Source organism: Labrus mixtus, chromosome 3 (genome assembly GCF_963584025.1).
Source record: "Labrus mixtus chromosome 3, fLabMix1.1, whole genome shotgun sequence".
Taxonomy (NCBI): domain Eukaryota; kingdom Metazoa; phylum Chordata; class Actinopteri; order Labriformes; family Labridae; genus Labrus; species Labrus mixtus.
The window spans coordinates 32,781,693-32,805,202 of record NC_083614.1 but is presented as its reverse complement, the minus strand read 5'-3'; the positions used below and the strand labels follow the sequence as shown (position 1 = coordinate 32,805,202).

Below are 23,510 nucleotides of genomic sequence, written 5' to 3'. Positions count from 1 at the left end.
CTTACCTCCACAGAAAGGGGTTTCCTCGCTGGTGAACAGGGGCCGACAGAGGGCCGTCTGAGGCGCAGAGGGAAGGGGAGGAGGAGGGGGAGGTGGAGGTGAAGGGGGAGAGGGTGACGACGGGGGGCTGAGCGACGGAGGGATGAAAAGAAGTGGGGGACAGCAGGTGCTGGAGGAGGCTGCTGTTGCCGTGGCAACGCAGCTGAGCCGGCGACCAGATTCTGCCAACAGAGAGAGGAGGGGAGGGGAGGAAGAAAGGATGAAGAGGAGGACGAGAGGAGGGAGGAGAGAGGGGTGTGCGATGAGGAATGTTTAACCTCGTGTGTGTGTGTGTGTGTGTGTGTGTGTGTGTGTGTGTGTGTGTGTGTGTGTGTGTGTGCTCTTTTTTTTTGCTGCCTCATGATGCTCCATATGCTCCGTAAATATTTACATTCGGGTGTTCAGACATTTGCGATGAACTTATCATACTGTTTCTAAACATTTCGTGAAGATGAACCGATTTACCCAGAATGCAACCTGTTACCACAGTAACAGCTGGTGTTAGTTGCAGCTAGCGTTGTAGTCAAGACCACACCAACTGAGACCAAGACGTACCCGAGACCACAGTGCTCTTAGACTGAGACAAGACCAAGACCATTACTGTAAATTCATCATCTTGTGTGCAGCGGCCGTGGGTTCGAGTCCCGCTCTCTCCTCCCAACATTTCTGTGGTATCCACATGTTGAACATGCTGAGGTGGTTTCAGAGTGAATAAATGTTTCTAATAAAGACACATGAAGGTAAAGTTGTTTTCTTTTTGTGTCTCCCTGTCTCAGAGTGAAGAGTAGACACATCAATCAAACTACAACGGGTCTAAAGACGTCCTCTCCGTCTCTGCAGAGTTCAGGCGGTTCAGTTGGCACGGATCAAAAGGGCACGAGGACCTTATGGTGGTGGTCTCTCCCCCCCCTCCCCCCTTGCTGGGTGGGACAGAACGGGTGAGAGACCACCTGCTGCCAAGTCAAGAGCTACACACTTTTTCAGAACGTGCCGTGTTTCCCTTCTGCAGACCGCTGAGCCATCTGTGGCGTCCAGATTTTTCATTTCCATAAAGAAACGGATCAAATGAAAGTCTGGAAGAGAATCACAAACAGGAGGAGCTGCTGCATATGTCAGAGAGGAAGGTCCAGTGTTTAAAGTTTGATTTTAGAGATGAGGTCATAGTGAGGTCATTCAAACAGGATTTATAAATAGATTAAAGTCCAGAAGAGTGTGACTGACAGCGCTGTGACTGTGAGCGTTATTATGAAGAATACGCCCCCGCATCGCGCCCTGCCTTAGTCTTGGTCTTGACTCGGTTTTGATCCCTAACTGTTTTGGTCTCGTCTCGATCTCGGAGCACTCTGGTCACAGGTTTGTCTTGGTCTCCGTAGGTGTGGTTTTGACTACAACACTAAGCGCCAAAGGTCGGACTTGAACCCGGGCCGTCCACTTTGAGGGCTATTGCATCCGTACATGGGGTTTGACCTTACTGCTCGGCCATCTGCGCCCCGATATTTGTCAAAATCCTGATTATTTTATTAAGACATGATCATTTTTGGGGGGATTAATGTTAACGCTGACAGCTCTACTTTTTATATGAAGAATCAAAAGTTAGAAATCAATTATTAATCCACTAATGACCCTCACAGCTAAAGGAAACACCGACGTGTGTCGCCTGTAATCATAGTTTGACCTCTGTCCCTGTTTTTATCTCTTCCTTCCTCTCTCTCTTTATATCTCTCTCGTCCTATCTCTTTGTCTCTCTCTCTCTCTGTCTCTGTTCCTCTCTCTCTCTCTATGTCTCTCTCTCTCTCTCTCTGTCTGTGTTCCTCTCTCTCTCTTCTCATGTTTCTGTGTGCTATAGAAGCTTCTCTTCTCTGACTCAGTATGTACACTATGTATGAACTGTATAACCAGTGTGTGTGTGTGTGTGTGTGTGTGTGTGTGTGTGTGTGTGTGTGTGTGTGTGTGTGTGTGTGTGTGTGTGTGTGTGTGTGATGTAAGCCGGACATGAGCCCCCCTGTTCACTCACATATCTAGTGTTTATGACGGAGTTTAAGGAACAATGTGAGAAAGATTTTTGTCTGTTTTTTATCTGCTTCTTCTTTTATACTCAGCAGGTTTAGTAATCCCATAAATCCAAAAATATCACCAGAAAGATTAGGTTTTCATCCAAATGTTTCACCATTTTTCAGCCAATGTAGAAAAGTTAAATTAGCTAACGTTACAGTTAAGAAGAACATAGAGGTCACAGTTTTTAAATTACATTTCTACCAAACATCTTCTGAGTCTGGATCACACTGACACAGGAACTGAAGTTGTTCAGCATCATTTACCAAACGGATGATGTGCTGACTTTGCAAAAGCTGTAGAAACTTTTAAAGGTCCAATCAGTGAGACGTGTAGAGAGTGAAATGATAAAGGTATCTTACTATCTGATCAGACATTATGGAAACATGTTGAAGTGCTGTCTTCTCTGACAACAATGCAGCAGCCAGTATGTCCTCCTTCTAACTTTAGATTCTGCTCCTGAATGCTCTGGATTTGTTTGGACCATAGAAGGGAGGTGTTTTTTTTGGAGGAAGTCTGTGTTGACTACAATGCGGGATACAACCCGTACAGGTACAGGTGTGCTGGACGACTGTAACGCATCTGACAGTTATAATCTGACCTCCAGCTCTCACTGAAGAACAGACGATCCATGTTGACCCCGCCTCTCAACCCAAAGCATTAAAACCCAAAGCTCTCTGCACAAAGCGTTACAATCACACATTTAACCGCCGGCTCCATCGTTAACTTGGAGTCACTTAATAAAACCCTGTAGTCTGTGATGTGACATGTGTGCACGCTTGGGAGTAGGGCTGGGCGATATGGACCAAAACTCATATCTCGATATTGATTAGCTGAATGGCGATACTTGATATATATCGATATGTATTTTATTAACAGTGAAAACACATGGAAAATAAAATACCTGTTTGTGAATTTAAAAAGTAATATTATAAAATAAAAATGTTCCTTAAATACAGAAAAAGAGAGAGAGAGGAGGAGAAGGGTTAAGAGGGACAGACAGTCAGTCATCATCAGTGAGATGAGAAAAAGGTGACCTGGCACCTCTGTAATGTTATTTTAATGCAACATAAACTATATCGATTTTAACGATATTGTCTTATCCTATATCTTGTTTGAAAATATATCGATATATCTTAAAAACTCGATATATTTCCCAGCCCTAACTTGGGATTGTAGAGAAGAAGATCTGTAAAGATTCTCCTCATGAGTATGATCCTGTAACTCCTGTAGTCTGAGCCTGGCTCAACAAAGTCATGTTCACATTTCTCCTGAGCTAATGCTAGCATGCTAACAAGCTAAACTAAGAGGGTGAACATGGTGAAGTTATTGTTGGCGAGTTAGCACGCTGATGATGCTCCACTCTGTCTGAAAAACAGCAAACCAGAAGAGCGTTGACTTTTGTCTTTTAAATTTAGCACGTCACACAACGTTTGTTTTTTTTATTTTCCCACCAGAAGGTCAAAATATTTGTATGTTTTTACGAGAATGTTTCTGTTTTTACGGGCAGTCCAATGACTCAGGGTGTAAATCAGCACTGTGTGTAAACGACAACATGTTTACACTCGACTGTTTTCTACCTGCTCCGTCCCTAACAAATAAACAAACACATCCAAACATGTTGCTCAGAATAAAACGGAGCTGCTGCAGACTTCAGGAGCACAAAGATCAGATTCATGTAAACAAACTTCAGCTGCCAAAAGAAAAACGAGGAGTGATGGATCTGATTTCTCCCTCACACACACTTTCTCAGATATCAGCACACACTCTGTCTTACTGGAGGCGGAGTTGAGGGGCTCCCGCTCGCTCCTTCCTCTTCTTCATCTTCTGTCCCGGGACTAAAGGCTCCGCTTTAGTCTTTAATAATCCAGCGTCCTGCATCGTCTAGTCCGTCCGACCGTCACACACATGCTGAGCTGAGCGCCTGAAAACTGTCCCCACACTCAGTCCTCCATGACACAACTCTTAAATATAAAGGTGTGACCAGAGAGAGAGAGAGAGAGTGTGTGTGTAACGTCAGCACCTGCTCTTATCTCCACACACAGTGACACAGTTATGCGAGGTATCTGGGGTAGATTGTTCCTCCCGCAGCAAGCACGGACACGCTGAGTCACAATCTGACGGGCTGCCTCCAAACACTCTTTACAACTATGAAACACACACACACACGTTTGTCTCAGCTCAACTCTTCCAAGGTTTCCCTTTCCTGAATTTAAAAACATCATATTAAGTTGATGTGTAAAGTTCAGAGTAGTTCAGAGTAGCCGACCAAAAAGCTCCAGACGCTGATCGGTCTCAGAGCGACGTTCCCCAGGAACAGAGTGCTCTCCCTGGGTACAATCCGACCAGTTAATCCCCCTCAGTTCCTGGAAGCCTTAGTGAGTCTGTCCGCTGACAGAGGAGAGGACTTACTGAGTCCTCAACAGACCGAGACACAGAGGGAGGAGGGAGGGAGGGAGGGGGAGACAAAGAGGGGGGGCGGGATATGAAGCCAAGAGGGAGGATAAGATGTTCTTCTGACCGATTCATTCACAATATTTACTTTTTTTTAATAGAAAACAACGCTGAACTGAAAAGACTGGCTGCAATCACTCCATGTGCAATGTGTAAACTTTAACTCTTGTGTGCTACAACATGTCCAACATTTTAGTGAACTACGTGCAACAACAGAAACTGTTTTTGTCCAGTCTTTGTCTTTTCACATTGTTTAAATTGTTAACAGCTTTTATTCTGAAAGTCTTTAATTGAATTTAACCCTTAAGGCCCCTTAGGGTTAAAGACCTTTTTTTTGTTATATGTTGGGACAATTTACAGACAGGAAAACATTGGGAGGAGAGAGAGGGGGGTGACATGCAGCAAAGGGGCCGAGGCCGGGTTCAAACCCACGGCGGCTGCTTCAACAAGGACGACAGCCGCTGTACAAGGGGGCCACATCATTACCGCTAGGCTATCTGGGCGCTCCCCACAAGGCCCACACTTCTGTGACTTTTAAAATATACTCTAATCTTTATTGGCTTCTGAAATTAATTTGGTTTTCAATTCATTGTTATGACTTCCTCAAGAATTGATTTAACCTTTAACTTATTTAAGAAGGTAGTTTAACGTTACTTTGAGCTTCTCAAAAGCTGTTTGAGCTTTAGGGTATGCACGTTCTAGGTTATTGTCTATTTTTGCTAAGATTTATTTTCGAGGCTTGTTACGTCTTTATTGTAGAGACAGGACAGATAGAGTCAGAAACCAGGGAGAGAGGGAGAGTGGGTGACGACATGCAGGGGAAGGAGCCGACACAGGTCAGACCCCGAACCCGGGTCAGCCTGGAGGACTACAGCCTCCACACACAGGACATGCACACCATCCACTAGGCCACGGCCGCCCCTTCATTGACCTTTAAATCAGCCTCCTCGATTTTATTAGTTTATTTTTCAAGTCAATAATTCAGTGCGACATTTTAAACCTTACAAGGTAAACTCTCCTCTCTGACACACACACACACACACACACACACACACACACACACACACACACACACACACACACACACACACACACACACACACACACACACACACACACACACACACACACACACACACACACAGAGTGAGTACAGATGATATTATCAGAGTGTGTGTGTGTGTGTGTGTGTGTGAGCTGCAGCTGTCCTCTGTGTGTGTTAGTGTGTGTGTGTTTCTGAGAAGCCCAGGGACACCGCTGACCCTAATGGGCTAAATGCAGCTCACATGCCAGATTGCTAATTCATACACAATGGACGGGATCACAGATGGATCTGACCGGGGTACAGTTACACACACACAGACACACACACACACACACACACACACACACACACACAGCTACATACACACACACACAGACACACACACACAGACACACACACACACGTAACACAGAGGTAATATGGAGCGATTACTAAAGTGATGTAAGAGCTGCAGGACACGAGAATGTCATTACACACCAATCTAGACATACAGTGTGTGTGTGTGTGTGTGTGTGTGTGTGTGTGTGTGTGTGTGTGTGTGTGTGTGTTTGAAATTAAACCTTGCCATAATGTCCCCTGAAGGTTCCTCCTTGTTCTCTCTGCTGAAACAAACACTCTGTTCTTGGTCGTATTGATCTCGACCTTTGATCTGATTATTGTAATTGATTTATTCAGCTGACTTTAAAAAGGATAAATTGAGTTTCAAACTTACACAACAGCAACAAAAAGAAGCCTCTTCTGTTTCTCCTCTGAGAAAAATCCAAACCAAAGCGGACTCTAACTTTATGCACAATAATTCTATTTCATATATACATGGATTTGTTGGATCCAGGCACCCCCACACGGCCGTTTTGGACGCCCCTCCGTTTGTCAGATGTGAGAGCAGTTATCAGGTCAACAGGTGTTGCAGCGATGGAAGCGGGTCAAGAGAAGTGGTTCAGATAGAAGTGATTGTACCCGACCTAAAAAGCCTCTGCATGTTTCTAATAAGCTCCACGAGCAGAAACGTGCTCAAACTAGGATCAATATTGGAGATGCTTTTGAAAAATGGAGAGAGGTTAGAACACAGAAAGGTTTACAGACCCATGCAGAGCTGGATAAACACTGAAGCTTCAGAGTCCACCACATGGTGACCTGTGTGAGCATCGACTCTAGAGGGGGGGAGGGGGGGGACAGCTCTCTATAATGTTTAGAATTTGGACTGCAGTACCCATTTTAAACACTAGGGGTAAGAGTTACATATGGCTCCTTTAAAAAAACAGTGGAAGGTCCCATTAAATCTTAATCAGAGAGCGGGTCAGCAGGACTGTCGGTCTTTGATGTAACACTCAGAGTCAGACTTTGTCTCAGAGCATCACATCCTGATCTGTGTCCATTAAAAAGAGCCGCGGCTAAGATCAGCAGGACGCCGCCACCGCCGGCCAACTGTCACTTCCTCAGAGAGCGAGCAGCCGGGACACAGCCTGAAGATCTCACAGCAGAGAAAGCAGCCCCCGTGGATCGGCTCTGACATTACAGCTGTGATCAATCAGATCTGAATCTTCAAAGAGCGAGCAGGAGAAACAGGAGGGATAACAGACGAGTGTTTTCTAGTTTTACACCTCTTCTTATTTTCATATCATTCCTCGGTGTCACTGCAAAGATTTTTGATCATAAAGAGTTCAGAGCTTCAGGAAATCAACACAACGGGCAGAAAACCTTCAGAATTCTTGGGTTTGTTAATTCCTTTAACTACCACCTCTTCCAGTTTCAGCTGCTGCTCTCTGCTCACAAACGTCCACACAGGCTGATTCAGTCACACAAAGAGCACCTTTACTGAGAAGGTATGAGGTACGTGGAACTCACATCCTTGTTTTCAAATCTTATCTGGACGAGTCACAGTCATGCACGGCTGACCAGCAGCTTATGTAACAACAAGACATGTAGGAGAGATTATTATCCACTTTAAGGGTTTAACCTCTGCAGATGATCCAAAATGGACTAGCACGACGCAGCAGCATGAGTCGTCTTCATCCTTCCTAAAGGAGCACATGTCACTCGGCTGTTCATCTCCTTACTCTGGCTCCCAGTTACTGCTCGCATCAAATTTAAAACTCTGCTGCTCGCTTACAAAACAGCGACAAAAACGTCTCGTTCTTACTTTAACTCTCTGATCCAGGTCTACACTCCCCCCCCCCCCACTACGCTCTGCCAATGAAAGGCGTCTGATCCAACCTTCACAACAGGGTCCTAAGACGCTGACTAGACTCTTCTCATCTGTCGCCCCCCGGTGGCGGAATGAACTTCCAAACTCCATGTGATCTGCAGAGTCCCTCTGCACCTTTAAGAAAAAGCTAAAGACCCAGCTCTTTATGAACACCTACGACCTTCATGATGACGATGATGTGTAGGATTGTTTTGATGCTGATAAGAACTCTTGAAGAACAGCTGTCAATGTTGTGCTCTGTCTCTGGTCACTTCCTGTCAGCACCTGTGTGTCCGATCAGACTAAAAGCTGTTCGTCTGCACTTCCTGACGTTGACATTGAATTGTAGAGTTGTACTTTAGTGCTTCTACATTATCGGGATTAGCATTACTCGCGAAAAGTTTGCTAGCAAGGCGTTTCCCTTCTCTGAACTGCAAACTTTAACATGCTCACTGGACCTCACTGCTTCCACATTTACAGATAAAGTGTCAAACTATCAGGCCACGATGTCATTCTGTGTTTTTGCAGGAATCAAGACTAAGGACTCCTGGAACCCGTTTCTGCTTTGACATCCAGAAGTTAAAAGACTAATTTATGACAACTCAGACGAAGAATATGACAAATGTAAACAAACAAACAAGATGACAAGAATGCTGAACTCCAGCTGAACTTGTGTGATGTTAGTAAAACAGCTGATATTGGTCTTTAGGTGAAGATCGATATCATCTGAACCCCCTTTGTTTGAGTCCTCATGACCACTCAGGGAAGCTTAGACGCTGCAGAGGGGTACCATCGTTATGATAATCACACTCCTTACACATCAGTACTCTCCATCATTAAAGGTCTGACTTTGTTTCTGAACATGAAGGTACTCTTTGAGCAGGACAACAAATTAGCTGTACAGAAAACACACACACACACACACACACACACACACACACACACACACACAGATATATATATATAGGTGTGCATCTTTCCCAAGTTGGATGCTCAGCTGTTCTCACACACACAGACACACACACACACACACACACACACACACACACACACACACACACACTCAGGCACGGACTCAGCGGCTTTTCAACTTTGACCTTTAACCTTTACTGGAAGCTCTCTGTGTATAACTTGATCAGGATTAACAGCTGAGACTGAAAAAACTAAACAAACACACACGTGGAGCATGGACTGAGACATAATTAAAGGAGCAGTGACACACACACACACACACACACACACACACACACACACACACACACACACACACACACACACACACACACACACACACACACACACACACACACACACACACACACACACACACACACACACACACACACGCTTAAATCTGCACAGCGGGCAGAAAGGGAAAGACTACACACAGCAGCACAGACGATGATCAAATCCTTCACACCTTAAACCCCCTGATAGAGTCTGGGACTGTGTTTGGTTCATTGCATTGCAGCCTTAAAGCTTTCTTAACTTTTCCAGAAGACACCTCTGGGAGAAAAACTGCAACAACAACAATGCATACAGGAAAGGCTCTGATTGGACAGAGGACAGAGAGGATGATGGGTACTTACAAACTGCCTCTTCTGGGAAGGCTCAGCTCCTTCTGAAAGAGAGAGAGAGAGAAGGAACATTTAAATGAAGCACTTCAGACGTGACAAAAGGTCAGTACAGACGTTTCATCAGCAGGTGGCACTGTTGCATCATGGGTATCTACCAGAGAAGTTTTAAAATAATGATTTATGATTTTTGTGGTGTTCAGTCTTCACTGCTTTTTACAATATTTTTGGGATTGCCTGCAAAACAATCCCTGACAGGTGAGTGAGTGACATCACTACAGAAAGGATCTCTACAGAGATATAGACGTCTTTGTTACAGAGGAAGAGGATTCTTTAAGAGGTTTATCTTTTGGGCTTTTTATGCCTTTATTTGAAAGACAGGACAGGACAGCGGATAGAGTCAGGAATCTGAAGAGAGAGCAGGGAAAGACATGTAGTAAAGGATCCACAGGTTTGATTTGACTCCTCACATGGGGACGGCACATTAACCACTAGGCCAGTGGTTTTTAAAGTGAGTCACGAGACTCCTTCCAAAAACATATAAAATTGCATATTTTACCCGCTATTGTGATCATGTATATTTAAAAAAAAGTAGTTTAAGAGATTCTGTGTGTTCTGCTTCAAGTGCTTTTTGGTGTTTGGGCTGTTGTGTGTTGATCTAATGTCAGTGTTTGGAGAGGCCTAAAAGTGAAATGTTAAACCACTTCCTGGGACAACGGGCGTCCCCTCTGGACATCATAGCACCGTTATTATGGGGGTCGAGGGGTGAAAAGTTTGGGGACCCCTGCACTTGGCTACAGGCGCCCCAGGAAGATGATGTTTTCACACCGCTCTCCCAGACTCAATTTATAAAAATTGGAATTAAAGCTTGCAGAAGATGAACATTTCTGCCAAAATCAGTCACTCTGTTTGTGTGATTGTGTGAAGCCGGTGTTTCTCGATGATGCAGAACACCTGAAAAACACACAAATCTACACAGTAATCAAGGCTGCACTAACCAGGAACCGACTTGTTGTGCAAAGTAAAATCTCCCTTTACTTCAATGACATTCGGTGGCTTTAAAGAGAGCGATGTTACAGCAGTTTCTGTTTTTAAGTTTGCCTTTAAGACCAAAACATATACAGACCCAGGACCAGAATGCTTCGTTAACATTATGATGAATACAAAGACAAAAGAACAATCATCCGTTGCACATCAATTGAAGGTCAGAGGAGATTTAAATAAACTTCATGCTGCCAACAATCCTCACAATAACATTTAAATTACACAAAGTGAAAACTTTATATCAAATATGGGAATCTAAGCTGCAGGAAGACCGCTAACGTGAGGGCTTTTACTTTAAAATGAAACACAGTCTGTTTGAGATCATGTGTCTCAGGTGATTCTCTCTTCTGCACTGACGCTGCAATTTCAACATGTGACCACAAGGGGGCAGAGGAGTGTCATCATCATGAGATTATAGAAACACAAACTCTGCTGCTCTCCATTCTTTAATCAGTAAAACCTTCAGACTTCTAAATCTAAATGTGTGAAATGTGTTTAAAAGTGTCAGACAGATTCACAGCGTGTGACGTGATGCAACAACAACACACAACACGTAAAGTACACAACCTGTGACACAGCTCAGAGTAACAGACCAACAACACTGCAACATCTGGTGGAAAAAAAACATGAGACTCCATCTTTCTCCAACCTACAAAACTGAAGACCCAGTCCAACCTTGGAACGTGTGACCCCAACGACCCACAGACTAGAAACTTCTAGCTCCAGCCACCGGAAAGTTTAGAACTGAAGAAGCCACTCTGGAGAACTTCAAAAAGTGGTCTCGAGAGTGGTCTTGTTTAAAGTACTAAAACTTGCTTTTGAAAGGTTTTTAACTCGAGCGCTTGGCGCACTCGGAAAAAAGTGCTTTTTCTCCCGGGGGGGGGGCCTGCTGCTGCAAACGCTCTCTCCTCATAAAAAAGAATTGAAAAAAGACGATGGGGCTCAGAAAGAAAACCGCTAGGTGGACACAGGGTCTGATGCTCACTGAGCATGTGCAGAACCCTTTAGCAGAGGGAGATGCACCTTTTGGCTCTGTTGTTATCACTACATCGCCCTTTCTGTCCATCACACACTCTCTGACACACACAGACACAGACACACACTCTATAACACACACACTCTGTTCCTGCGTGGGACGGCTGTGTCATCAGAGTCAGATCGTCTTCCTCTCTCGATCTCCTCGTTTCTGTGTGCAGATAAGCTAATGGATGTAATGGAGTTTGGCTGAAGCACAGTGAGTGGGAGAGTGGCTGTTTGGCACAGGTCTGCACTGAGAGTGTGTGTGTGTGTGTGTGTGTGTGCATGTGTGTGTGTGTGTGTGCACTATGATAACATCGATCAAATTTATGGTTACTCTTCATTTGGCCTGCCTACAACAGACCAGGCCGAAATTAACCAATTAGCTGTTGTGTGTGTGTGTGTGTGTGTGTGTGTGTGTGTGTGTGTGTGTGTGTGTGTGTGTGTGTGTGTGTGTGTGTGTGTGTGTGTGTGTGTGCTGTCATTTAGAGCAGACACAGTGATTCTATTAGTCCTGTGAACAGATGTTGTCCAGACCCAGAGGGATGGAAACGAGCATCACAAAGTGCAGCCGACCTTTAATGATCCTACTCTCTGTCGCCCCCTGTAGGCTGAGTTCAAACTGCAAACATAACTTTTTCCTCTGAGCACCTGTTCTGCTCTTTCTTAGAATACAATGTCTGACTTCACAAAAACAACAACACAACTATAAATGTGAGCTAAGGCTATCAGCTGAGCCAAAAAACAGAAATAAAAGAGATGAATATATTTAAACCCCTCTATTTCAGCCCTGCTCAGAACAGGCTGTTTCTGTGTCTGTACCTTTAAATATGTAAATGAGCTGTGTCTGACCACGCCCCCTCTCTGGAAGGGCTTGGGTGTCTCGGGCTTTCTCGCTCCATGTCCTATTGTTTACGGTGAGACAGAACAAACACCTAGCTGTGGGAGTGTCACCCATCTGGGGGAGGGGCAAAGAGGGAAAATCTCCAAACAGCCTGTTTGAGCACACATTTTCTGAAAAGTGGAGCAGGCAGAAGATGGAGAGGATGGACTTTTCTCATCATTGAGGGGTTTGTAGACAGACTAGAGACACATGTTAGTGCTTGTTATCAACCTGTATGGACCCGCAATGTAGACGTCATATATTTCAATAGAAACACATAAGTTAAGTTAATTAGCAAATATCTGAATAATAAAATGTAAAAATGCATGCAAAACAAAAAATAGTGCAGTAAACAGTGAGAGGCTCATCACCTGTCTCCCCCCCCCCACTGTGACTCACCCGTCTGAGTCTGCAACATAAAAACAGGTGCTCAAAAAGGAGGAGAGGTAAAAAGAGTGTGTGTTAAAGCTCTCTAAGTCCGCCCACACACTGTGATGTGAAATGATGCTCGTCTGAAACCTTCCTCTGACACTTTATTGCATTACATTGCATCTGTGTGTGTGTGTGTGTGTGTGTGTGTGTGTGTGTGTGTGTGTGTTTGTGTTACTGCTTTCCGAGCCCTGAGGGAGGATGTTCAACCCGAAGCCACCATGCAAAAAATAACCCAAGAGGAGGAGAAAGCTAATGCCTGATATAAAAACACAAAGACACACACACACACACACACACACACACACACACACACACACACACAAACAGCCTGCTCGTGTTAAACAAACCAAACAGCCACAAAGAGCCGTGATGAAATTATCCTCAGTGACGGAGAGGATAAGAGGAGCAGAACACAAAGCCTGAAGCAATCCGCCCGATGGAATACAAGCATCAATAATACACTTTACTGCTGAGAGAGAGAGGAGGGGGGGGGGGGGGGGGGTAATGTGATTAGAGAGATGGAGAGAGAGAGAGAGAGAGAGAGAGAGAGAGTGGAGGTAAAGACTTTTACACTAAAAGGTAACATCTCTGTCTAAACATGTCATGATAACAGGGCCAGGACCACAGAGAGCAAAGGTAGACACAATTAAGACCTTCGTACAAGTCAAGTCCCTTCATCTTTCCTGCCCCCCCTCCCCAGTCCCCCCTCCCCAGTCCCCCGCTGACCTGCACCCACATTGCTCAGGGCCCAACCCGAGCTCCGTTACCTCTTTTACATATCGTCATCACAACGTAATAGGAGTCAACATAATGGATAACAACACAGAGAACATGACAGCTGCTTTACTGAATTTGCGGCATTTTTTGCATCGTTTGGGTCGGATACGGCCCCTCTAAAGCCCCGCCTCCACCAAACTCTCAGGTTCCGATCAGTACGGTACAGTACGTTCTGGTACGGTACAGTATGCATTTATTGGCATTTTCACTGTCAAAAGTTAAGGACTGGTACCAAACCAAGCGACCCGTACAGTCCTATTATATTGCCAACCCTCTGTTTGGGTGCCAAGTGGGAGGAGCTAGACTCACTGCAGTCTGTTGATTGGTTCAAAGATTTTGTCACTTCATGTGTGACGGCCGTGTTAAAAAGACCAACACAAAAGGTGTTAAAACATGGCTGTGGAAACGCAAGCAAGATCAGGATTCATGTACTAAACTGTGGTGAACTAAACGGGACGGCTTGGTGGAAACGGGGCTTGACACTTCGGGATTTTTCTTTTTCGTCTTCTTTAAAGTCATGACACAAACGTCCCCGGTCAGACAGAACAGCAGATGTTGCGGCCACACGTTGAGTGTTTAAAAACCCTCTTCAGCCTCTCATTATATTCAGATTCCTCAGTAGCCAGGTGACCACACGTAAACCCCTCTGACTGAATGAGCATCATAAACAGCTGCTGTCACTCTGTATCCACGGTAACCCCTCAGTGATATGCATGCCAAGGCTGTGATTGACAGCATGACAAATGAAGCAACAGAAAACCAACCACACACACACACACACACACACACACACACACACACACAGCTCCCAGAGTGATGGATGACGCCGGCCGGCCTGACACTCAGCAGTCAGGAGGAGCGAGCTCAGACTCTCTGACACACCGGACCGGAGAGGTGACAAATGTCCCAAACAACACACACACACTCAGGTGGAGCGGTGCCTCTAAATGTGTCCCTGCATGACCCTTAACTATGGACCTGCATATTGAGAAGCACTCTGCAGATTTATTCATGAACCCTGATCCCTATCCTTCCTGTCTGGGTTTATTTTAAGTCCACAGGATGAAACCGAACTCCTGTAGCATTTTCCACTGAGTGAGTACTTTAATAAATACATTTATTTACTTTGTTTTTGTCTTTTTGTTTGGCAGGTTTCTGTAGTTTCTACCTCCGATGTTAAGTTTAAATTTACAATATGTAGAATTTTATTCAAATGTTTACACTAGAAATATCTAAATTAATAAAAAATGGACTAAACCTGTTATACATATGTTCGTTATTGAGTTCTTACATTACCTAAAATATTTCCAACAGTTATCAAAGCCAGAGAAATCCTAAATCAATAGTTGTAACAGGACGTGTTGTGGCGGCCCGTATGACAGACAGAATGTTTATGTTGCCATGGAAACACGGGATGACCGCGGCTCTGCATAAGGAAGCGTGAGCTGCTCCTGAAAGCTGCTGTGATAAACATGTTGTGTAGATTATACTCTGATACATTAGCTCATCTGTAAACATATTCTCCTCCTCAGGTCGGGTTCACCCGGTCGTCATGACTACGGTCAACTCAGAGTTTGTTTTCATCACAGGTGCGGGGTCGGAGTAGCAAGAGAGAATCACTCCCATGATTCCCCGCCAGTCTCGACTTCATGTTTTTGTTATTATTTTGAGTGAGAGCCCCCTGGTGGTGGAATATACACACTGAGCCTTTAATTAACATATTTTTCTTGAATTAACTTTAAGTTGCTAACGTGCATTAAGAGAATTACAGTCCAGGTTAATTTGACAGTGGTGAGTGACTCAAACATTAACTGAAGTAGAAAAACTGAAAATGTTTGCAATGGATTCAGAATGAAACCACTATAGTTTGACCCCTCACAAGCTACCTAAGGCAGACCTTCAAGAGATGAATTTAAATCTTTTCATATGTGTTATAAGACAACTTTATGAACACATTTGTGAAGAAATTTCAAGGAATTTATTCCCAGATTTTTGAAGATTTCCTTACAATTAAAGACTATTTCAACCGACTTCTTAAAAAGTGGATCTGGAGAAAAACCAACTCTGCCTCTTAGGCGACGCTACTAACATAAATAAACGACACAAACACGTTCAGCAGCGTTTGACCAAGAAAAAGGCCTGCAGGGCTTGAACGCAGCATGAGAATAGATGTCATTCTTAGTACGCTTGTACATAAATGTGTACAAAATGTCTCTGTGTGTGTGTGTGTATGTGTGTGTAGCTGCTCCACCCAGGGGCCCGATCATAATAACATGTTTTAGTCGAGCTAAAAACACGCAATTAACAGGAGGAAGCCGGGGAGCCGAGCTCCACCGGAGACAATTAGAGCTGCAGCAGCAGCAGCAGCCGGCAGCCCGAATTCATTATCAACACTGTGAATATTGATGAGAGAAGAGTGACAACAAAGAGACTCCAGCAACCGCCATGACACGCACACGCGCACGCACACGCACACGCACACACACACACACACACACACACACACACACACACACACACACACACACACACACACACACACACACACACACACTCAAAGACAAGTGCATCCACACACAGAGCCGGGCTCAAGTCAGGGATGCGCTCTAATAAAGGAACATTAATAATCAGTGTTTTAATTGTTAGTTGTCTCGTTCATTACTTGCAGAGCATCAAGAACAAAGTCATCTATCGCTCGGGATGAGATTTAAATTCATTTGATATCATTTGGCTAACGTGGAATCAAACAGATTCTTCTATATTCCTCAGTTCACTCGTCTGCGTTGGATACGTCCACTTATAGGGCTCAACAGAGCGGTTCCAGAAGTAAAAATCCCAGATTTGATTATCAGCCATGATGTCATAACCATCACAGGTCGACTGACCACGATCTACCACGAGTGTGAGACGATGGTTTATGCTCCTGTAGGAGACACGAGCTCGTCTGATATCAACCTCGCTTTAAGAACAACACGGTTTATTCACGATATTGAGGAAAAAGAACTACACTACCCACAACCATAGGGTGTCACAGCCTAACCCTAACCCTAACCCATAGGGTAAAAAGTCTCTGATTGGTGGAGATTGCTGCCCCTCGTCGCTGTATGCTAAATGACAGTTTTGCTAGCAGGCTAGCTAGTTGGTTAGCTAACAGGAAATGGACTAATAACCTCGTCATGCTGCAGTGAATGTAATTTATATAGTCAACAATACAAACTACAACACGTGTATTAACAGCACAAACACGATAACAATGACTGAAGTTACATTTAAGAAGTATCATTCGCAATGCATCATGGGATGTGTAGTTCCTTGAGTCAGGAAGAAAGATATGTGCACAGTCTTGTACCTTTGTCTTTTTTTCTCAGTTTTTGAACGCTGTTTAGGCACCAAATCAAATTTACTATAGTTACGAGTTTAGAGGTAGCTGGTTGTCATGGTTACAGGCTTCAATCTCTTTATATAAGGATTTTGTAAAATGTCAATGGAGGATTTGAACGGGGGAAATTTACATCTGGAACCAGAGGTGCCGAAAACATGCAGGTTTTTTTTTCTACTCCGGTGAGTTGAGTTGAGCGCAGAGAGCTTCATCCAGAGCGGAGGAACAAGTTATTTTTCTAAATGATCACACTGTTAACACGCTGACACACAGACTCCCACACTGTTAGCCCCTCCTTTGATCACTCCCCAGCAGCTTCTCATCAGGTTCTTTAATCAGGCGAGCTGGGCTCCACATGATGAACAGACCTGTAAGCACTCAGCAGTGAATGAACAGTGAGAAGCTCTGTAGGGAGGAACACTGATACGCCGCTGTGTGATGGATTCTGTTTCAGTCATCATTATGTTTTCAGAGGATTCTTAGAGAAGTCTTTGGCAGATTCTTGAAGCTGTTCTTACTGCCAATTTCCACATAGTCCGTCAGTGACGTGCACTACAGCATCGTTCGCTGCCACTCTACTCAATGCTCTTAATTCCACAGCGTGCGCCACTGTCCCTCTCTGGAGCGTGCCAACAGCGCCACTCTCTGCTACGCTTCAAGTACACGCTGAGTCTATTTACAACTAAGCTGCAAACAAGCTGGACAAAATAGAACCAACCGGAGAGTAAGGCAGACAAGGAGTGTACGGTGAATTTCAAAATAAAACACAATATATGGACTCAGGATCGTATTTTCCAGCGTGATCTTGTAGTTCCCCGGTGATGTGTGTACAGCTGCTCATGGCTGTACAGGGTGCGTGGTTTGACGGAGCTAAACGGTGGCGCTAGGTGGAAATTGACGGTTAAACTGAATCGTTTGCAACCCCGGTTTTGTGGATTGATGAAAGCCGTGTCCTCGTAACCTGGAAGCTTGTGCATGTTGTTCCTAATGAGCACAGAAAAAACGCTCATAAAAGGCGCATGAGACGTCATTTTATATTAAAATATTAAAAAAAAGATGCAAAACACAAATGTGCTGATTTATTAGATTACGTTTAGTAGCGTCATTTGGAGTTATCACCCTTCATGAGTAAGGACCAGTGTTGGAAATTAGCAGCCGTCACCCGTCTAATTCCGGTGTGTTGTTGCAGTGACAGATGAATTTGCTCATCCTACAGGACACGGCGGCGGGTAAATAAAAGTAAACCAAGTAGACATGGACGAGGAACCAGGAACAAGGGAGCTCGACGAGGCGCTGGGAGTGTCTGACAGGAACGTTTTCTTGATTTTCTCTCTCTGTCCTCTCTCAGCAGAGCTCGTTAGATTGTTTTGCAAAGCTGAGATGACGCTGCATTATTAGTTTTCAGTTCCTGAAAACAGTGTGAGTGGTTTATGAGAACACATTTGAGGCCCACAGACTTTTCTGAGCTCAAACTGTGGAAGGAATCTGCGTTCATTACAGTAAGAGGTGTTGGTGTGAGAATGATTAAACATCACTGCTTATAATGTAAACATGAAAATATGAGACAGTTGGAGGAACAAAGAGCTCTGTCCCGTACGTTAGCGTGATGAACGACACGACCAGTCGCACTTTTTAGAGTCAGTAAAATAGACCTGGAGCTGGAGTGAAATACGGCCGTTAGCAGCAACATAAAGGCCTCTAAGTGAAAGAGCTAATTGTGCTGAGGCGTCCCGAGGACACGAGCGGCGTCCTAATGAAAGCTCTGCTGCTGCTTAACGGTCGCCACGAGGGACGCTGAGAGAGGCCCACTGGGACCAGTAAGGCTCTAATAGAAGGCTGTGTGTGTGTGTGTGTGTGTTATGGGTAAGGGGAACAAGAGCGAGTGTGTTTGTGTCTCAGAATAACACACTTTACCATCGAAAAGCATTATAATTCATCAGGGCCATACACTGACACATTAACGCAACTCATCTCCATTACTGGGTAAGAAAAGAGTGTGTGTGTGTGTGTGTGTGTGTGTGTGTGTGTGTCGTCAGGGGGATGACATCCATTTGGGTTGGCTTTTAATCTTCCAAATGAGCAGATATAACTCTTCCTACACTAATGTCACTAACAGCCAATTATTGTGTGTGTTCACTTAGCAGGAGTGTGTGTTTGTGTGGCGATGTGTAGGTGCAGCAAGACGGCGGGGATCATATTAATTGTTATAGCGTGTGTATTGTGTGTGTTCTCAGTCGTTACCATGAGTGATTGAGGTGAGAGTGGGCTTCTTAGTGGAGATAAGTGCAGCTGTGACCGAACATCTTTAATCTCATCATCTGACTGAGTGCTGGGCGATATGGCTTAAATTTGATATCACAATATTTTTTTGCCTAATGTCAATATTCGATATGACTCAATATTTATCGTATTAAAGTTTATAAATGTAGCCTATAAAACTGAATCTCCACTGTTTAAAAAAAATATATCACTGACCCGACCTTTGTAACCGCTGACCCAGGAACATTACTTTTGATTGGAAAAATAACAGTCACCAATTTACTCTTGAACCATTCTGATGCAAAAGTCAATTGACTGGAATTGTTATGATCACCTTTCTCTCCTTCTTTCTTCTCTGTGAGAAACTCTTCATCCTTACATCTTTACTTTAGGAGCTCTCTTAAGGGCTAAGGTGTTTTGTGAACTTTTATCTTTACCAGGATCTAGTCTTTAACTTTAACGTGTTCCAGCTCCTCCAGCTGTCTGTCACTGTGGCTGAAACTTTTCTCTGTTCTGTTTTCGTCCTGCTGTCACTCTCAACTTTTCCGGTGATTTGTTTTCTTTGAAAGCTGATTTAAACTCGGCTTTTGTCGGGATCTGATTTTACCAAACGTGTGTTTTAGTAGAGAAAACCTGCTCTAAGATCTGAGTGTGAGTGAACAACGAGTGTAGCAAGCAGTGAAGCCGCCAGCTGAACGTGCAATCAGCTGGACTCTGTCAATCATTCATCCGGGTCAGTGGGACACTTATAATGTCCAGCCCTGCGTTATGAGCCCATTTTTTTTGGAAGTAATTCGGCCTCGCTCGCATCTTTCTCCTCCGTGTTGGTCGCTTACAAGAGCGAGGCTACTCAGCGGCAGGAGTGGAGTCTCCTCCGCCCTTTCGTCTCTACACTACACTCCTTTATGTGAACGTGAATGTAGAGGGGTGTTGGAGGTGTGTCTCTGGAGGAGAGCGGAGGCTTCAGTATGGAGGAGGCGTGGCCTAACAGCAGTTTGTTTTGGTTTCATGCTCATGCTCAAGGGCGACACCTACTGGATCAAACAGTCTTTTTCAGCAGATTTCAGAAAATGAAAAATGATGACATCATAATGACTGATCTGAATATAAATATGTTTTTATCGTGTGCAGAAAAATCCCAGTGGTCAAAAATGGTGGCGAGCATCTTTCCCCTCCTGTATCCATCTCTTCTTCTACTGTCTGTCTGCAGCTGCACTCTTCACTCATCACACACACTTCCTGTGACACGGCAGCACAACCACACGTGCAGCTGTGCGCTCTCTCCAACGCACAAACGGATATCCAGAAGTGTACAACAATTATCCAGAAGAGTGTTGGTGATCGCCCCCCTCAGACAACCTGCTAATTACTTTCAGCTACTGGATGAGAGAGCAACACACACACACACACACACACACACACACACACACACACACACACACACACACACACACACACACACACACACACACACACACACACACACACACACACACACACACACACACACACACACACACACACACACACACACACACACACACACACACACACACACACACACACACACACACACACACACACACACACACACACACACACACACACACACACACACACACACACACACACACACACACACACACACACACACACACACACACACACACACACACACACACACACACACACACAGCTGAAAGGAGCTAATCTGGCCTCATCAGCTTGTCGTTGAGTTCCAGTAGGCCGACGCTTCCTCTGGCGAGATGCTAAAGCCGCTATCAGCGCGGGCAGAGAAAACAAGCTAATCCTAATTGGAATTTACACATTCAAATGAAATCTGCAACGCCTCACTGCAAAGGTTTTTATCAGCTGATAATACAGAGGGTGTGCATGTGTGTGTGGTGTGTGTGTGTGTGTGTGTGTGTGTGCGTGTGTGTGTCACAGACTGGCAGGTGAATTTGAAAAGCTTCTCTAAAATAATTAAAACAAAGAGCAGTCTGGTTTCTGTTTCAACACGCTGAGCTGATCCGCTCTGGGACTGTGTGTTCAGCATCCAGTGTGTGTGTGTGTGTGTGTGTGTGTGTGTGTGTGTGAATCAGACAATACAACATCAAGCTCAATGTTCATTTGGGCGGATGTTGAAATAGATGAAGATAATTAGGATGTTTCTGCTCAATGATCGACATCAGACGAGTCTGAACAAACAAATCGGCAGAAACTTTTTTTCATGATGGTGAAAATATTTTCTCATCATTGAAAGCGACGGTGATACGCTGATTTCAGTTTATTAAAAATAATATTAAAGGTGGAAATCTGCTTGATAATAATCTGTTAAACTTTGGCCCTAAAGGTCAACTGCAAAAAACATTTCAGGAAAAAAAAAAGTCTCAGCAAAGTCAAAGGTGACGGCCAAAACAAATATTTTATAGAATTTACAAGAAGGCAGAGAAGTGTGCACAGGTGTGAAACACTCTTCTGATTTAGATTTCATAAAAATGAAAATGAGGCGGTCTGATTAGAGGAGAGCCTCTGCCTGCAGGCTCTGAGAATCACCCGACTGTGGAGCAACTTCAGCGCTCACTCGCTCTCGGGGGCCTGCTGGGAATTGTTCCTGAGTGACAGAGGTGGGATTTAACACCCTCACCCCCCTCCTGCCTCGGCATACAGAATCTGAGATGTGATGCACTTGAGCAGCTTGTTTTGAAAGAAGAGAACAAACACAAACACGTGCACGGTGCACGCAGGCTGCAGCTCGGTGAGAATGTGCAAAGTGGTTCCTGAAAGTGAGGTGAGGCTGTTTCACGGTGATGTGTGACCCAGATTTCATCAGATCCTCAGACCTCTGTGCCGTTATGAATTTCATAAAAGCAGCAGGCTGTGTGCACATGTATGTTACAGAAACAAGGTGATCTATATGTATGAAGAGAAGAAGTCATTTTCTCTCTCCTTTCATCCCTCTGGGCTGCCATCCCTCCCTCGCTCGCTGCTGCACATTCAGTTTATTATCAGGAAACCAGATGAGTCTGCTGCTCCGCTCCGCCTGCCGCCCTCTCTGCATTCAGACTCAAAACTGCTTCAATTTGCACCTCTCTGCTGCAAACACCCCCCCCCCCCCCTTTATCTGTCTATCACGCTACTGTACACCCTCCCCCAGCACAGGAGCTAACAAAGACGACACAAAGCTGTAACTCACAACTCGATCAACCGCCCGGATATAAAAACACAACAAATACTCTTCTTTCAAACTGCCTTTCAACTGAGCAAAGCTATGATTTATTCTCATAGTAATAATAATAATAATAATAAATTTAGATTTATAAGCGTCTTTCAAGACACACAAGGACACTGTACAACAATCAACATTTTAAAAACAGCGATGGATAAAAAAACAGCATACAATAAAGAAATGAAATGTAGGACATTGTAATTGCAGTTTAAAATGTTAGAGTGAGGAGGAGATCTTGAACAGATGGGTTTTGAGTCTGGATTTGAAGATGGGGAGAGAGTCAATGTTGCGAATGTCAGGTGCAGAGCAGCTGAAAGCTCTGCCCCCCCATGGTGCTGAGGCGGGCAAAGGGCACGGTGAGGTGGATGGAGGATCTGAGGGAGCGGGCTGAAGTGGCGATGTGAAGGAGGTCAGACAGATATGGAGGGGCGAGGTTGTGGATGGCCTTGAAGGTGTACAGGAGGAGTTTGAAGATGATTCTTTGCTTCACCGGGAGCCAGTGGAGTTGCTGTAGGATGGGGGTGATGTGATGGTATGAGGGGGTTTTGGTGACAATACGGGCAGCAGAGTTTTGAACCAGTTGGAGCTTATGGAGGGACTTATGAGGGAGGCCGAAGAGGAGAGAATTACAATAATCAATACGGGAAGTGACGAGGCTGTGGACAAGGATGGAGGCAGTATGGGGGTGAGGGAGGGGCAAAAGAGTAGTTAGTGTCTCCAGAGTCTCTTACAGAGTGTCTCAACGGCGCTGTACCTGCTATTATTGCTTAAGGTTTTGAATGCATTTAGAATTGAAGAAATTATTAATTGCAATTCTGACTTGAATACTTTTCTTCCTTTCCCTCTGAGCAACAATCAATTATATGAAATAAATGAAAGAGGGGAGCAAATCTAAGACCTGTTAGTCGCTCATTTTTCAGCTATTAGGGAGAAGAAGCAAAGCTCTGTCACGTCTTCATCTCTGCAAACATTCAGATATTCATAAAAAACAACAGCAGAGAGAGAGAGAAACTGGATGATGAAATATTGAAGCAAGAGAGAGAGCGGGTGCAGAAAATCAGAGAGAAACTTCATGTGAAAGGGATCAGTTATGATGAGATAGAATCAGAGTGAATAATTAGAGTGTCAAATAAACAGTGAG

General features: G+C 44.4%; 1 protein-coding gene and 2 long non-coding RNA genes across 9 annotated transcripts in view; 1 reads left to right on the top strand and 2 right to left on the bottom strand.

Annotated features, from left to right (window-relative positions):
• LOC132972089 (uncharacterized) overlaps window positions 1–23,510 on the top strand; it is a 473,300-nt gene that overhangs the window by 84,675 nt on the left and 365,115 nt on the right. The gene's annotated exons all lie outside the window — the stretch shown is intronic.
• mast2 (microtubule associated serine/threonine kinase 2) overlaps window positions 1–23,510 on the bottom strand; it is a 168,540-nt gene that overhangs the window by 59,149 nt on the left and 85,881 nt on the right. For 4 of the 6 annotated variants that reach the window (XM_061034950.1, XM_061034951.1, XM_061034953.1 and 1 more), the window contains exon 4: window positions 9,365–9,396. In XM_061034950.1, the coding sequence (XP_060890933.1) occupies window positions 9,365–9,396 (32 nt within the window). Of the gene's footprint in view, window positions 1–5; window positions 222–3,868; window positions 4,527–9,364; window positions 9,397–23,510 lie in introns of those variants that run through there. The other 2 variants (XM_061034955.1, XM_061034956.1) reach the window with 2 other exon arrangements.
• On the bottom strand, window positions 5,189–5,978 carry LOC132971875 (uncharacterized). 2 transcript variants are annotated; one of them, XR_009672822.1, is made up of 2 exons: window positions 5,659–5,978; window positions 5,189–5,560 (listed from the first exon to the last, which is right to left on the bottom strand). It is a non-coding gene; the product is annotated as an uncharacterized LOC132971875 (long non-coding RNA). The 2 variants fall into 2 exon arrangements; XR_009672821.1 differs by having other exon boundaries at window positions 5,665–5,978.